Here is an 18,070-nt window from a genome sequence, read left to right on the forward strand (position 1 = left end):
CAGATTGGCAGAAATCCCGTGTTTTTAAATTCTCTGTTTTGCATGTGCATTCCTATCATATTACTGTGTATTTCCTATCTCTGCGTTGTTAGAATCCTCAAATTCAAACATGCCCTTACAGAATTACTTCTCTTACAGATAGTTGTCAAAGAAAACCTTGTGTGGTTTGTCCCGCTCCTGCTACGCTGTCGTCCACCCCAGCTCAGCTGCTCCAACGACAAAAGGGTCCAGCATAGACTGTCTTTCGCCGCCTCAGATCTTCTTCTCCGCCGCCGGCAGGCATGACAACTGCATTACCATCATCAACCAAGCAGATGACCTCGAGGACTACACGGGTCCGCAAGAGAGGTCGCACTCTATCGTGTCTGCTTACGTTATGCATCACTTAATATTACATGCTACTTTATCGTCTTGTTCACCAATTAGACTCTGAGTCAGCTCCAAACTAATGGTCAAACTTGAGTTTTTAAATGGTTGTGGGCTACATATCGGGGCCGCAATCAATAGTATCTATCTACTATCTGGTTAATCTCTGGTTTCTACTATGAGTTTCATGTTGGGTGGGAAACAAACAGTAAAGAAGCCATTATCTGCATTTTTTTAGCTAAAGCCATTACCTGCCTGCTATCATTGGTTTTGGGTCTATCCACAGGTTGCTACCATCACTCCGGATTTATGCATGCACTCCTTACATAATCTCACTATGTTTTATTCCTATGCATGTCAGTTATTGTACACAATGGAACTGAACATGTAGAGCAAAAGAGACGAGCCTTGCGTGGCAATAAAATTTCATACAGATGTCGCTCCATGGTAGGCGCAAAGGCAACCCCCCCCCCCCCTTCACCCATTTCGGATTGTAATCGAGAGGAAGATATCTGTTCTGAGGGGGATTCACAAGGAGAAGACCATTTCTATTTACCCCCTGAGGTCTTCTCTCTAATTTGGCATGCTGATGTTGGTTATATCATGCATATGGTGCCTTGCATTGCTTACGTTATACATCAAATATGTCATCTGCTTAGTTTAGACATGCTTTGCGTGAATGTCATCTGTTTAGTTCATTCATCGTCTATGTGAATTATGCAACACCATCTTGTTTAGCCAGGCATCATATATGTGAATTTTGCAATGCGATCCTTCTTAGATAGTCATCTTATATGTGAATTATAGCAGGCCATCCTTTTCTTTGTTACGTACTACATTTGTCAACAATGTTAGTACATTCAACTACTCTTCATGTGCATCAGCTATTTGACACGGTGATGGAAAATTCTGGAGTGAAAACAAGGTCTTCAAAGCAGACTATGATATCTGATGAAGCGCATATCCCGCTGGTTACGGATAGCTCCTCAGAGGAGCATTCAGAGATAGATGACCAATCCTATCCCCCCCGAGGTGTATGCTCTAACTTGGCAGGGTTATGTTGCTCATATCGTGCATATGGTGTCTTGCATTGCTATATCATTTGATTGGTTTAGACATGCTTTGTGTGAATGCCACCTGTTTAGTATCTAATAACCATATATGTGAATTATGCATTGCCATCTTGTTGCAAGACGTTATATATGTGAATTATGCAATGCTATCTTGTTGCAAAGGCATTATATATGTGAATTATGCAACGCCATGTTGTTTAGCCAATCATCATGTATGTGAATTATATCATGCTATCATTTTTTGTATTACGTGTTCCATTTGTCGACAACATTTGTATATTCAACTACTCTTCCTGTGCATCAGCCATTTGAAGCGGTGATGGAAGTATCTGGTGTGAAAACAAGGTATTCAGAGCAGATAATGCTACCTGGTGAAGCAGACATCTTGCTGGTTACAGAGAGCTCCTCAGAAGAGGATTCAGAGACTGATGACCAGTCCTATTTCCTCCCTAAGGTCTATGCTCAAACTAGGCAGGGTTATATTACCCATGTCATGCATGTTGTCTTGCATTGCTTAGTTTTTACATCATATATGGATTGACATCTGCTTACTTGCTTACTATATAAATCATATATTTGAATTATATCATGGCATCATGTTTACATACACAGCATCTATCTAAATTATGGCATGGCAACCCATTTGATAAAGACATCATATAGTTATATCATCTCATCCTGTTTAGTGTTTACAGTCATCATATTTTGAATTATGTCATTCTATCCGTGAATTATATCATGCTATCATGTTTCCATAGGCGACATGTATGTGAATTATGGCATGCCGACCTATTTAATAAACACATTATATAGTTATATCATCTCATCATGTTTACATAGTCATCATATTTTGAACTATGTCTTTCCATCTTTTTTAGTTAGCCATCATAATGTGAAATTGTGTCATGCTATCCTGTTTAGTCAGCCATCATATATGTGAAATTGTGTCATGCTATCCTGTTTGGTTAGACAACATAAATGTGAATTATTTCATGCCCTCTTTTATTCCCCACTATCCATTGCACATGTCTATCATACAATGTATGTACATTCAATTACTTTTCTTGTTTACCAGCCGTTTGAATAGGAGAGGGTGATGGCAGTATCTAAGGGAGTAACAACACGGTCTTCAGAAAATATAGTGCTAACATTTGATGCAGATAGAACCACGGTTGTACATGCCAAAGAACCATCCCTACCACACATAACCCAGACTCTCGCAGATTGTACCCCTACCTAGTTGGACAGAGAACCAGCTACACCCCTTCTAACCCCAACCCCGGCAGATAGTAACCCAGTTCCAGTTGACACAACACCTTCTCCACCACAGAGCACCCAAACACGAGCAGTTAGTAAGGGAACTGCAGTGCCCAAAGCACGAGGACCACCACTCCGAATCCCAACTCAACGCTTAAAGGAGAAGAAGAATTGTTCTTAGGCCAGGTTCTGTAGCTATGGTTCATACTCCTTTGCTCTTGCATCACTTTATTTACTCATGCCAACTATTTTCAAATTTGAAGGGTGGAATTGAAACTCCAGTGGTGCAATAGGTATGTTTTAAACCTGTTTCTTTAACTAGTTTGTTGTTGTAACTTACTCTATGTTGATTTCAGTTTCAACTGAATAAACAGTTATGTTCTCATGTCATGCAAATTACAAGTGTTGTTCCTGCTCTATAGTTTCCCACACTTATATTATGTCTATTCTGCTTTGTCTTGAACAAATTTATTTGAGCTATGTCTCTATCTTGATTTGGCAACAAAAACTAGAATGGTATAGACCATAAAGTGACCATGGTACATAGATATATGTTTGTTTCATGTTGTTATCCTATCCACTTTACTACTGAACTGACTTACCAAAATGAGTTTCATATACAACATGGTAAACGTGTGATGTGTCTTCTTGTTTATCTTTTGGAATGCAGACAAAATATTGGAGAACAGTACCCCGTTATGCAATGGTAAAGGAAGTAATGCAGGCACGATTCAAGATAGTGAGACATCCCTGTTGGTCTCCAAGAAAGCTGATAAAAACTATCTTGGCGACAGTGAGAGAACCAAAAAGTCTTGTCTTGATGTAGTATTCGAGTTACTGGCCACTACTGCTGGCACAAGCTCTTCGAACTCGCCGCCTGAATCAGTTCGTCTTCTTGAGTCTCAATTTCAAGTTGAAAGACGTCGATCGCTATGACAGGAAGCTGAAGGACTGAGGAAGTCCCTGCAAAATTCAGATGCATACTTTCGGTGCAACAACAAGCGCTGGAGGATTTAAGCGCCAAACAAGAGAAAGTTAATAAGCTTGCTAAGCATCTTGCCAACATTATGGGTACCTAGGATATTGTTTCTTGAGATCTTCTGAATTGGTTTTAGTTCTGGACTTGTTTTGCTGCAGCGTTTATTTGCATTGGTCGCCAACTTTGACAACCAGTGTATATGATATGCTGCTTTGTTCCCTATATTTGCACTGGTGGCGAACTTTGATGCCCGGTGGATGTAATATGTGTAATAGCCGTGATAGCCTAGCATAAGTTGCTTGCTTATTTATTTCCTTGTTGTCTTGTTTCTTTGTTTGCTTGTATTTAGTGCAGTTCTTTTTCCGCGGTTTGCTAGTGGTCGCAATAACCTATTTTTTAAAAACTAGGCCACAATAACCATGAGCTACATATTTACTGTAGTGACACTAGGCCTCCTACGGTCCGTAGAAACAATGGGCCTTCTACGAGCCGTAGAAATAATGGGACTTCTAAGGGGCGTAGAAACAATGGGCCTTCTACGGGCCGTAGACACAATGGGCCTTCTACGGGCCGTATCATCAACGGGCCTTCTATGGGCTGTATGATCGATTGGCCAAACATGGGCCAATAACAGATCGCATTATGGCCGTAAACGGGCTAGAGTTGGAATCGTCCATTCATGTGTCGTCCATAACGGTCCATCGTTAATCGGCTGTATTTGATGACGCTATGAAAATGGCCCAACATATTAACGGGCCACAAACGGGCCGACTGTAACCACGGGCTGAATTTGGCGCACAAGCAGAAAATTACAGTAACGGGCCGTAAGTAACCGAATGCTGGAAATGAGCCCAAGAATAAATGGGCCCTGAGAAGGCCGAAAGATAACATGGGATGGAAATGGCCCAATGGAATAATGGGTCGTTAATGGGTATAAAGTGATACACTGTTCATTACGGGCCAGTTTCACCATGGGTCGTTAATGGGCCAAGAGTTACAAAGGGCCTCATATGGGCCGAAAGACGTCATGGGCCATACATGGCCCGCAAGTTAAAATGGGCTGGAATCATATTGGACGGCTCAGATGACGCTACTGGCCCTAATTCGGATAGGTCGTAATGGGCCCTGGGTTAGCGGGCTGTAAATGGGCAATATGCGAACATGTCGTCAATATGCTTTCCATGAGCCGGCCCGCCACCTTTTGACCAAGTCAAACGAGCCGGCCTTTTCACAGGAATGGTCCTCTGTTGGGTCGTGTCATGTGTCAACGTATCATAGGCGCCTTCATCCAATGAGTGGATGACATTTCTCCCTACGGTGAGCCGACACGTGTTTCCTTCAGCCAATGATGATTTTACACATGGAAAATCCCCATTGGTCGGGGCTATTAACGGGTTATCGGATCCAAAACCAGACCCGATAGCTTAACGGCGAGCCATTATGGTGGATGCCACGTGTCGGTCACCCTTGACAAAAGCACTTTTATGACGCGCAATTTATCGTCATGAAAGTGGACACTTCTGTGATGATAATTTTGGTAATGTCATGGAACACTTCTTCGACAACACAGGTATGACTATCTTGGTTCTGTCATAAAATTGTCATGGATGTACATGCATGACAGAAAATGTGACCTGCTGTGACAAACACGTATCATGACGGAAGTGTATTTTTTGTAGTGCATGTAGATCCAGTGGACTGGCCTTCCATAGGAGGAGGCTACGTGGGAGCAGCGCGATGAGTTCCGCCAACACTACCCAGACTTCCAGCTTGAGGATGAGCTGCTTGCGCAGGCGGGTAGAGATGTTATGACCGGGGTAACTTATGCCCGTAGGAGGTCCACCGTGCAGGTTTAGTTAGGGGCTTAGCCCACAAGTTATCTTATTTTCGTGGTTATATAAACAAGCTGTAAGACTCTTTTTTAGATTAAGCAATAAGACAATTCTATTTCCTGGCTCCCAGAGGAGCCGGAAACTTAAACCCTAGCCGCCTTCTCTCACCGCCGCCGCCTCCCCCACGCGCATGATGGCGCCCTGCCACGGCAGCCACGTGCTCTTCCGCGCCCTGCTCCCTCCTTCCCCTACAAGCTATGGCCCAGACCGGGCAGAACCCTATCTCCTAACAATGGTGTAGTTGCCTAGTTTGATCTTCTTTGTATTTGTGGATGAGTTGCTTTGTTTTTCCATATAATAGGCTATGACTTTAAGTTATGTATTATGTTACAGCGGTAGTAGGTTTTCTCCCCACAATAAGTGTTTTGACGACGAGCAATTGCATGTGTTTCCTACTAGTATCCCAACTTGCTTATCTCTCTTATCCCTCGTCCATTTGTTGTTTGTGTAAGATTGGATATTTCAGTATGCAAGTATTAGAAAATTATACGTCCATTATGCAACAAATTATCTATTGTTATTTACGTAATTTCAAAATTATATTCCGTAGTATGATGCAATTATAATGTCTTTTCTCTCTTAAATTTCAAGATATATTAAAGGAGGGAGATAACCCGCAGCTGAAAATCTGACCTAAAAAAGTGATCGTAAACATAGCAATTCTCCAGAACTCAAATTAACGTGAATTTTTTAGAGAATTATTTTGGAGTATATTAAAAATACCGGAGCAAAAATATGCTAGAGGGGCTCCACCAGCCAGCAACATCAGTAGGTGGCGCGTCCACCCCCTGTCGAGCCACTTGGCCATGTGGTGCATCAGTGGCTCCCCTCCCGACGCCCTTCTCCTATATGAAGCCATTTACCCTAAAAAGATATAAAGAATACTTTTGGGACCAGCCGTCGCCGTCTTGGGGCGGAAACGGAGGTGGAGAACTTTTGCTCTCTGGAGGAGCGATTCCGCCGAGGAAACTTTCCTTCGGTAGTGGGAAAATCGAAGTCATCGTCATCACCAACGTTCCTCTCATCATGGGAAGCCTCAGCTTAATCAACATCTTTAGTAACACCATCTCATCTATAAACTCTAGTTTCTCTCTTTTGTTCGTTCTTTGTATCAAACTTCACATTGGTACATGGGGCGCTAGTAGTGTTGATTACATCTTATAGTTGATGGTAGTTTGTTTACTTGATGGAAGACCATTATGTTAAAATTGTTGATTGCATGTTTATACCCACTGAAAATTTGGCACATTCGGCTAGAAAAGAAAGTTGCACATATAACAAATTCTAATGTTTCGAAACTGGTAAACATATAGCAGATTGGCTATTCATAGGAAAAAACAAGATAAGGAGAATAAGGAAACAAGAAAAAGAGAACAAGGCCGGGAAAACATCTGCGAAATCAAATGGTGCAACGCCGCTTATGTGAATGGAATCCCCAAGGATGCAATCCCATCACGGAGAGCGATGCGTTGGCCGCTGGCAGGCACACACAACCAAAGTCTGCACACTGAGAGATGCATTTCATTGATATGTAAGTGATGGAAATATGCCCTAGAGGCAATAATAAAGTTGTTATTATTATATTTCCTTATTCATGATAAAGGTTCATTATTCATGCTAAACTTGTATTGACCAGAAACTTAAATACATGTGTGGATACATTAAAAAATATCGTGTCCCTAGTGAGCCTCTACTAGACTAGCTCGTTGATCAAAGATGGTTAAGGTTTCCTAACCATAGACATGAGTTGTCATTTGATAATGGGATCTCATCATTAGGAGAATGATGTGATGGACAAGACCCATCTGTTAGCTTAGCATATGATCATTCAATTTATTGCTACTGCTTTCTTAATGTCAAATACATATTCCTTCGACCAAAATCATGCAACTCCCGGATACCGGAGGAATAGCTTGTGTGCTATCAAACGTCACAACATAACTAGTTGATCATAAAGATACTATACGGGTATATCTGAAGGTGTCTGTTAAGTTGGCATGGATCGAGATTGGGATTTGTCACTCCGTATGACGGAGAGGTATCTCTAGGCCCTCTCGGTAATACAACATCACAAGTAGCTTGCAAGCAAAGTGACTAAGGAGTTAGTTACAGGATGATGTATTACGGAATGAGTAAAGAGACTTGTCGGTAATGAGATTGAACTACATATGGAGATACCGACGACCAAATCTCTGACAAGTAACATACCGACAGACAAAGGGAACTACGTATGTTTTCAAAAGGTTCGACCGATAAAGATCTTCATGGAATATGTAGGAACCAATATGAGCATCCAGGTCCCACTATTGTTATTGACCGGAGAAGTGTCTCGGTCATGTGTACATCATTCTCAAACCTGTAGGGTCCACACGCTTAACATTTGCTGATGATATATTATTATATGAGTTATGTATGTTGGTGACCTAATGTTGTTTGAGTCCAGGATGAGATCATAGACATGACGAGGAGCTCTGGAATAGTTCAGAGGTGAATTTGATATATGGGATAATAGTGTTTGGTCTCTAGAAGGGTTCCAGAATTCACCAGAAGGGGTTTCAGATGTTTCCTGAAATGTTCAGGTGCAAGAACACTTTATATGGGCCAAGGGGTAAAGCCCACGAGGATTTTGGAAGGTGCAAAAGGAAGTTTTGCGGAGGCCAGGGGGCCATACGCCAGGGATCTTGGCGTCTGGGGCCAGACGCTAGGGACCCTAGCGTCTGGTCCTGGAGTTCGAGAAGGACTCTTGCCTTGCAGGCAAAATCGACTTTGAGGAGGCTCTTTCTCCAAGTTACGACCCCAGGGCTCAACATATAAATAGAGGGGCAGGGCTAGCACCCGGAACACATCAAGATTCACCAAGCCGTGTGCCGGCAACCCCGTCCCCTCTAGTTTGTCCTCCGTCATGGTTCCAGTTGTGCTTAGGTGAAGCCCTATGAAGATTGTTTTTCACCACCACCGTCATCACGCTATCGTGCTGCCGGAACTCATCTACTACTTCGCTTCTCTTGCTGGATCGAGAAGGCGATGACATCATCGAGCTGAACGTGTGCTGAACACGGAGGTGCCATACATACGGTACTTGATCGGGACGGATCGTGAAGGTGTATGACTACATCAACCGCATTGATAAATGCTTCCGCTTAGCGATCTTCAAGGGTATGAAGATGCTCCCCCCATGTCGTAGCTATGCATCTCCATGGATAGATCTTGCGTGTGCGTAGAAATTTTTTGTTTTCCATGCAACATTCCTCAACAGTAAGGGCATCTCTAACCTATCCCCTAAATCTTAGTGGGGTAAAAGGCTTGGTGGAGTATATATACTCCACTAAGTTTTGGCCGGACCTAGCCGATTCCATAAATATAACAGAGTAATTTTTTGTTTTTTAACTTTGCAATTCTAGTATAAATTGCAGCTACATATTAACACATATATAGAAACTAAACATAAATTTGAATGTTCAACCAAATTACGAATATAGTTTACGAACTGAATTCCAAATTTAGAAACCGAGTTATTCAAATTTAAACACATTGAATGGTTCAAAGGTAGCAAATAGCATTTCATAGAACAAGTAGGACTTGCGTAGACGTTGCCAATGATGCTCAACAAGATCTTGTTGGAGCTGAGTATGAAATTGAGGGTTCTTGATCTTTTGTTGATGCTTAAGAAATGACAGTATCCTGTTTGTATCATACACTGGTTCAACCGGAGTCCCGTTGGTGATGTACAGAAAGTTCTCAGGCATATATCTCTCGTCTTCAATGATCATGTTATGCAATATGATGCAACAAGTCATGATTCGCTATAGAACCTTGGAGTTCCAGTACTCGACAGGGCCACAAACAATTGCAAAGCGCTTCTGAAGCACACCGAAGGCTCTCTCCACATCTTTCCTTGCAGCTTCTTGATATTGGGCAAAGTGAGTGTTTTTGTTAGCTTTTTGACGGGGAATTGTTTTGACCAAGGTGGCCCATGATGGATAGATGTCATCCACAAGGTAGTAACCCGTCGAGTAGTTGTGCCCGTTGACCGAGTAATCGCACGTGGGAGCTTCACCTTTTATAAGCCTAGAAAATAGAGGTGATCTCGAGAGCACATTCAAGTCATGTGAGAGCAAGGCAGGCCAAAGAATGAATGTCATATCCAAAGATCCTTCGGTGCAACTGCCTCAAGAATGATCTTTGGATCGTTGCAGTGGCCTTTGTACTGACCCTTCCACCCTGCATGACAATTCTTCCATGTCCAGTGCATACAGTCAAGTGATCAGAGAATCCCTGGCCATCCTCTTGCTTCAGTATCAATCACCGACCTCTGGATGTCTTCCTCGGTTGGTGCTCTCAAGTACTTCGGGCCAAAGACAGCGATCACTGCTTTGGTGAACCTTCGGACAACCTCCAAGATTATGTCTTCACCAATGCGTACATAGTCATGAATTGCATTGGCATAACACCCATATGCCAAGATTTGAACAACCGCAATGCATTTCATCAGATGGCTTGCACTGATCTCTCCACATGCATTTCTCTGGAGCTTAAACCAGTCATCATATCTCTCAAAGGCTTCCGCAATGATCAGAAAAAGACTTGTGTGCATTCGAAAGCGTCGGTGAAAGTACTTCTCCGGATAGGTTGGGGTTGGATCAAAGTAATCTCTCATGATCTTGGTGTGGCCCTCCACATCACGGTTGATGTGTATCGGGCCAAATTGTGATTCTCTCCTCGGCCGTCGAACATCATCATTGAAAATCATGCCTAAAATTGTGTCAAAGTCATCGTCGTCGTTTTCCTCTTCGGATAACGACGAGTCCTCCAGTGCCATCTCCGTCAACCCCTTCACCTACAATCCAAACGTTTCGGTTCAAAGAGAAACAAACAAAAAAAACTCTAGGCAATTCTTCGAACACTTGGGGTGCGGTGGTGGTGCACTAGCCGGCCGGCGTGGTTTAGACCGAACTGGCAAGCGGCGGGTGACGTTTCGCGGTGCGCAAGCAAGGTGAGATGTGACGACCGCTAGAAAAAGAAGAAACTCGAAAGAAATCGGACGAATCAACAATGGCGACGACGGCGACGTTTCACCTTGATTCTGGCGACAACAACGGGCTGACCGACGGGCAAAACACCGGCGGAGGGCAAGGAATGGAACGAGGTAGCGGTAGGGCCGGCGGGAGGCGCGCCAGCGAAGATGCAGCGGCAGGGCAGACACGAGACAGAGGGCGCAACGTTTTACTCAGCCGCCAACCGATGAAGTAAGAATATGAAAACATTTAGGGCCGGAGTAAAAATGTACTCCACATTAGGGATCGGCTAGATGTCGGTTAGTGAAGTAAAATCGAAATTTTACTTCACTAACCGATTATTGGGGATCGGTTAGAAATGCCTAAGAAAACGCCTATATTTTGAGTCAGAGTGAGTACATCGTAAAGTACAGACGACGATCGAATTAGTTGAGCTATGCCGAAGATCAAGCCCAAATCACTTAAAAGATTACGATCAAAACACCTCTTTTTTTGGGTGCGAAATACGATCGAAACAACTACTCGCATGTGTGACCTCTTTCATCCGGTCATGATCGCCGTGTGATCCGGTGCGTAAGCACGATACGTGCATGACTACTCGCACACGCACACGATACGGGCATGGCATGGCTAGCACCCAATATACGTAAGTATTTTTTTTTTCTGAGAAGAAACGGTGTGCAGTTAGTTGGCCTGCGCCGATCGCGATTAGCACACAGGGTTGCCGTCAGCACGGCTGCTCCCTCGTCTCCTCATTCGCTTCGCCCCTGGTATTCCTTCCTTCTTTGCCCCCTCGGCTGGGCGCCGCTATAAATAGCAGGCAGAGCGGTGTGGAACTGAGGAGTTCATCCACACACACACACACACACACACAGCCTAAGCCCACTCTTCTCAGAGCAGAGCCTCTCCCTTCACCTTCGTCTTCCTTCCTCTCGGCAGTTCGACCTTTGCATGGCAGCAGTGGCTAGCTCCAAGGGGCGGGTGATCGCTGGGAGCCTCGTCGCGCGCGTCCTCGCCGGCAAGGCCAACGCCTCCCCGAGGTATGCTCACATGCCTCCTGTGAGCTGGCCGTGAAAAACAGACTAGTACATGTTCAAAGTAAATCAGTTCCAGTACTAGTACTAGTGCTACTGCTACTCTAGCTGCAAGATCTTGTTCTTGTTCCCATGGAGATTCATAGTGCTAGTTCTAGTTCTTGTACTTGTTATTGTGCCCTCGCCTGCCGTTGGCACTGGTTTCCCTCACACAAGCGGCGTTGTGGAAGTACTCACAAACCTCGTAGCAGGGCAGTGTGGAAGTACTCACACTGCCCTGCTACGCTAAAACTTGGCAAGGCATTTTCCAACCCAAAGATAGAAAGATTGTGTCTTGTTCAGTTTCTTTATAACGTCCTCGCCGCTTTGGAAATACTCACAAACCTGTTTATAAAGCAGGGCAGAAATGCCTTCTCTCTCTCTCTCTAAAAAAGTTTCAGTTTCACAAACTTGTTTAGTCAGTCCCTAGGAAAAAGGATTGATTGATCTCCTGCCCATACGCGTCAACGATCTGTGGCAACACAGCCACATCCACAGGATGTCTTGATGAATCTGCAGCCGACGGCAGAGCTCCACCACACAAGGACACAGAGAAGAGAGAAGTAGATCCATGGAGATATTTCCCCCTCGTCGGAGATGGGAGGCATAGGCGAGGAAGGGATGGTGGAAGGATATTTATTGCTCCTTGTACTCCAGTAGCTGTACTAGTAATTCACAGCGCGCGCGCCAATGGGGCGAGGCGGCCGGACGCATCACTCTCGTCGGTCGTTTCTTTCGGGGAGATTTTTTCACGGTGGCGAATGGGAGGACGGGTTGGTGCGCGGTGGCTGTCCACCCGCCATCTGCCGGCCAGGCCTGCGCTCTCCCTTGGTTTTTACTCCAAGGGACGGGACGGGTGGGGTGGGGAGAGCTTTTCTCTTTTCTTTTTTTGCTTTTGCAAGGGAGGAGAGGGTGGTGGTGGCGCCCACGGAGTTGCCGTCAGATCCAGAGGCAGATGAGCCCTGTACGGTTGTTCCTCTCCGTTCCGTTTCGTGTTGCCTTGTTCTGGGTTCCGGATCTGAACCATCCCCGCCGGCGACGCGTCTTCGATCGGGACGGGGCTTGGTCCTGGGGTGGGGTGTACTGGGTGCACGTACACGCTAGGGTGAGTAGGATGACGACTCCGGTCTTATCCACAGGACGAGACCCACCCACCGACGCCTCCTGCCTTGGCCGTCGTGCCGCTCCACCTTCTCCCCCCTACTTTGCCATCCCTTCTTTGCTGCCTGGCCCCAGCCCCCATGCGTGCGTGTGAGTGTTGCCCAAGCGGCATGGTTCGTGCCTCCATGCATCGAGTGCGTGTCACACGGAAAGAAAAACTGATTGATGGGCGTCGAACCGGCACGGCACGGCACTCTTTGTATTCAACACATGTCTACATTTTTCATATGTGTTGTACATTTTTCTTACATAGCAGGGACATTTTTTTACACATTTAACATTTATCAAATACATGATTAAATATTTTGCAAAAAATATTTTTTCATGTCTACTTTTGTCATACACATTGTAGTTTTTTTCATGCGTTTTTTTCGAGCACGGCACGGCACGGCACGGCACTCTTTGCATGCGTTTTTTTCGAGCACCCGTCGTCCCGGGCACCTACCCCACGGCAGCAGAGAAAAATGGGGCTAAAGAAAATGGGAGGGGGAAAGAATTACTTAATGGCATACGGACAGCGATCTGGCTAAGATATAAACTTTTTTTTACAGAAAAAATAATCTTAACTCTCACTTATTGGTTGCCCTATTGCTAGTCAACGCAATGGCTTGATCAGCCGATGCAGTGATGTGTACGTGCATATATTGTTTCATTTCATCATCGTTCGTTCTTTGCATCGATGTCGAACCCTAAGGTCTTGTTCATAGGTTACTGTCAAGTCAACGTGGTGCCATAATACACGCTCAAAAAATAAACAAGCAAACGTGGTACTCATTAACCAACGGTCCGGTTTTTGTGTTTCGCAGGAGGGCGGTGCACGCGTCGGCCTACGACAAGAACGTGGACGAGCAGGTGCGCCCGGCCTTCGTGCCGGACGATGTGATCGGCGGCGCCGGGAGCCCAGACAAGTACTGGGGCCCTCACCCGACCACCGGCGTCTTCGGCCCGGCCGCGGTCGACCCCAAGCTGGCCGCCAGCCTCGCGCCGGCTGCTGGCGCCGCGAATGGTGGCGCCTCCGTGCTGGACCAGAAGGTGTGGTTCCGCCCGCTCGAGGACGTCGAGAAGCCCCCCGTCGCCTGATCGCCGACGACGACGACCATAGCCCAGCTCTACATCTCTATCACTCCGCTTAGCTGGGCTCGACTTCCTACTTATAATTACATATAATCTGTAGTGGTGTGCTCGTGCTATAGTACAGACATGGCAGGCACCAGAACCAGTAGTAGTAACGCGGTGTTGCTGCCCGGAATAAGAGCGAGCAGGAGATGTGTGATGATGATGATGATGACAGTGATGTTGGTGGCTGTGATGTACTCCCGTCTTGAACCAGTAATATTGCAAGTGTTTGGTACCCGCTGCGTCTCTTAATTCTGCAAAATTTGCCCTTCGGTTGCTGGTTTTCGTCCGAGGCCGTTCTCTGTCAGGGACATGAACACCTTGTGGCTGAATTGCATTTGGAAGACGGTGTTTGATCAACGTGTCTCACGCTGTGGATTGTCGTGTGGTCTAGACCAATCTGCTGGGCAGCCATTCCCAATAAAGATGGTGTTAATGGTTCAGCTGTGTGGGGCGCCTCGACGCCGACAGTCATGTGATTCATGTTCTTTCTCCGTGGGCATCAATTGGGTTTTGCAGACACAAGAAAAGAGTTGTCTCCGTTCTGAAAGTAGTGGAAGAAGAGCCACATGAATCAGCAAACCTTCTTTGCTAATCAATTGTAAACGCTGACATGAATCCACAATTGATGTAGTACTCCTGTTTGACACAGCCACAGACGATCACTAACAGAAAGCACTCATACATCAGCCAAACAACAAGCAATGAGATCTAAGCAGATTGTGCAAATCAGCTACGAGCACTCTAGCACTCTAGAATGAGTCTTTTTGTGAGCCTGATGTTGGAAATTGGAGATCTTGGCAATGCTTTTTTGGGGGGCTTGGTTTATGAGACCAGTCTGTGTCACGCACTCTGGTCCAAATCTTTAGTGGTCGAGACTTAGCCATCGCCAACTTTTCGCAATAATTACGGCGTTTCTACAACCACGTGGAATCATGCATCCTTTCGATGGGCATCCACTGCAGAGATTCTGTTTAGAAACACATTCACTAGGTCGATGTTCCAAGCTTAGGTTCGGGAGGACACAGACTTGTTATGGCACAATCTCAGCACTCAGAAATCACAGCCAACACAACAGGCAATGACATGATAACCGTTCGTGCAAATCAGCTACGAACATGTTACTGATAAAAGTTCAGAAAAGAAACGAGCAAAAAAAAAAAAAAGAGCCTTTGGGGATTGGTTTTGGGGTGCAACTTGCAAGCGGTCTCCGTCAGGCATTCTGTATTGGTGTGGACCTGAATATAACGTGACTGCATTTTATTTGGACGGTGTTTGATCAACGTGTTTGCTCATGCCATGAGCTGTATGTGTGGTCGAGACCCGTTTGCCGGGCAGCATTCCTGAATAAAGATGGCGCCCATGATCGAGCCGTGTGGCGCGCCTTCGACGTGGAGGGTCATGTGGATTCACACCTGCGTTGGTTGTGGTTCTTCCTCGACGACGTTCATGCGGTTTCATGCTCTGTCAGGCATTCAGTGCTGACAGGGATATGAACACAACGTGACTGAATTTTATCTGGGCAATGTTTGATCAACGTGTCTCATGCTCTCAATGGTTCCGTGGCCCGGACCCGTCTGCCGGTCAGCATTTCTGAATTAAGATGGTGCTCATGATTCAGCAGTGTAGGGGCGCCTCGACGTCGATGTTCGACAGTCACGTGGAATCCGGTGTTGAGATTCATTTTAGATGGGTGTCCAGTTTACTTTTGGGAATTTTGCGTGCAGACCTTTTGCCTAAAAGGAAAGATTCTGAATCTTCCATTATATCTGCTCTGAAGTATTAGAAGAAGAGCAACAGTGAACCTGTCATTGCAGATACCAAAAAATACTTTATTTGCCAAGGCAATGCGGAGATGTCATGCTAAGCATTTACGGCAGCGATAGAGCACTAACACAGCACCGATAAATCAGCTAAAAGAAAGCGAACATATTGTCGTGAAATCAGATAAAATACTTCTAATAGAAACCGAGCTTGCTCCTGTAAACTGAAGATTTTCCATTTCAAAATTTTCCGATGATCTTGGTTTTGCTTTGACAGGAACTTGAACGCCTTGTTACTAAACTGGGTTTGGCCGGTGTTTGACCAACGTGTCGCATGCTCTAAATTTTTGGATTGGCCTGCGGGACAGATTTTCAGAGCTAAAGAAGCATGGCATGCTCGATCACTTCGACATCGACAGCCATGCGGTTTCACAATTCTTTGGGTGGCTCACGAATTTTTCAGTTCAGTTTAGCTTGAGGAGGAGGCAGAAGCTTCTGAATCCAGCACCAATGGTATGTACTGAATTTGTGGAGGAAGAGCAACTTTTCTTACAGAGCCATTGCAGTATCCCTGAAAAAGATTTAGCTCATGATTCAGCAGTGTGGGGCGCCTCGACATCGACAGTCATGTGGATTCATCCCTGTTCCAATAGAAAAAAGATAGGAAAGAGAGTTTTTATTTGCCAATACAATGAGCATATGCCGTGCCCTTTTTATTGCCGTACACTTGACAGGTCAAACGAAACACACAGATGAGGCTATTTTGTGGGAATTTTTGGGTTTTCTTATTTTTGAAGTTTATAACTCAGCTCGCACTGATGTGGCTAGTGTGCACTGTCCCGCTGGGTGTTCGGGTTTACCCGAAAATTCAGGTCGGGTAATTCGGATAAAAAATATTTTGGTTTTAAAATTTGACACCCCAAATTTGGCGATTTGCTACCCGATAATTCGGGTACACAGAATTTCGGGTCGGGTTGGGACATCCATAAATCACAGCTAACGCAGCAGGCAATCATGCATTCGCACGAGAACATTTCGCGCATATCAGCTGATACAAGTTCAGAACAAGAACGAGAAAAAAAGGTAAAAAATGTGATGAATTATGATAGCAATGCTGTGAGTGGCCGTGATGTATTCCCATCTTTTGGGGGTTGGTTTTGGTCTGCAACTTGCAAGCAGCCTCCGTCAGGCATTTTGTATCGACAGGGACTTGAATATTTACTCCGTCTGGCGGGCATCTGGCCGGTCTTTGATCAACGTGGCTCATGCCAGGAACTGCTGTGTGGCAGCATTTCTGAACAAATATGGACCATATGGCGTCCATGAACTACCGGATTCCCACCGGCGTTGGCTACGGTTCTTTCTGGACGGCGTTCATGTGGATTCATGCTGTGTCAGGCATTCAGTGTTGACAGGGACAAGAACACAACGTGACTGAATTTTTATCTGGGCGATGTTTGATCAACGTGTCTCTCATGCTCTGAATTGTTCCGTGGCCCAGGCCCGTCTGCCGGTCAGCATTTCTGAATAAAGATGACCTTCATGATTCAGCAGTGTGGGGGGCGCCTCGACGTCGATGCTTGACAGTCATGTGGAATCCGGTGTTGAGATTCAATTCAGAGGGGTCTCCAGTTTAGTTTTGGGACTTTTGCGTGCCATCTGCACGTAGAGGATTCTGAATCCTTTTGCCTAAAAAGAACGAGAATTCTGAATCCTTCCTTTGTATCCGTTCTCAAGGTAGTAGAAGAAGAGCAAGAATCATGGGTTCGAACTTGTAGCATGTCCCTAACCCCTCTCGCGACCCCCGCGTCGCCTCCCCTGGCGGCGGCGGTGGAACCCTAGCCGCACTGACGCGGTCCCCTCCCCACCTCGCCCACCTCCTCGCCGCCGCCTGAGGCAACCGCCGGGCAAGCCCGGGGCGCCAAGGATGGTGGCGGCGGGGCCTCGGCTGCCCTACCTGCGTGGGGAGTCCCGGATCTGGAGCGGCGGCTCCTTTGGCGAGGCACGGCGAGCTCCGGCGAGCAGCCGCGCGGGCGGTGGATCCGGCGTCCTGGCCGCGCGGGCTGTGGGATCCCGGTGGTCGTTGGTAGCTTGCGGCAGTCGGTGCGCGCGGTCTGGCGCCTCCCCTTCTCCCTGTTTGGCGTGCAGGCCAACCTGGTCGGGCCGTGCCTTTCTTGGTCGCCGGTTCTGTACAAGAGGCGCTGCTGGGGGCGGGGATCTAGTTCGGGCGAAACCCCTGGCAGGCCATGACCGGCAACGCCTGAGGGCGCCGTTCTCCTCCTTGGAGGCGTTGGTATGGACTGATCTCCTCACTTCCCCTTCTCCTCTCCCGGGTGAAAGCCCTAACTTTGTTGGGCGGCGGCGGCGCTCATGGC

General features: G+C 46.1%; 1 protein-coding gene across 1 annotated transcript; it reads left to right on the top strand.

The window, feature by feature from the left end:
* The first annotated feature begins 11,410 nt into the window (after positions 1-11,410).
* On the top strand, positions 11,411-14,169 carry LOC119365526 (late embryogenesis abundant protein At5g17165-like). The gene is made up of 2 exons (XM_037631165.1): positions 11,411-11,622; positions 13,623-14,169. The coding sequence occupies exons 1-2, from the start codon at positions 11,534-11,536 to the stop codon at positions 13,894-13,896; spliced, it is 363 nt and encodes a 120-aa protein (XP_037487062.1). The 5' UTR covers positions 11,411-11,533; the 3' UTR covers positions 13,897-14,169.
* Positions 14,170-18,070: the final 3,901 nt, after the last annotated feature.

This window comes from Triticum dicoccoides, chromosome 2B (assembly GCF_002162155.2).
Source record: "Triticum dicoccoides isolate Atlit2015 ecotype Zavitan chromosome 2B, WEW_v2.0, whole genome shotgun sequence".
In the NCBI taxonomy this organism is placed as follows: Eukaryota; Viridiplantae; Streptophyta; class Magnoliopsida; order Poales; family Poaceae; genus Triticum; species Triticum dicoccoides.

Bases quoted from the DNA above. Each gene is read 5' to 3' on its own strand.
- LOC119365526 (XM_037631165.1), top strand. From the start codon at position 11,534: ATGGCAGCAGTGGCTAGCTCCAAGGGGCGGGTGATCGCTGGGAGCCTC. The intron at 11,623-13,622 runs GTATGCTCACAT...TGTGTTTCGCAG, and splicing joins AAGGCCAACGCCTCCCCGAG to GAGGGCGGTGCACGCGTCGG.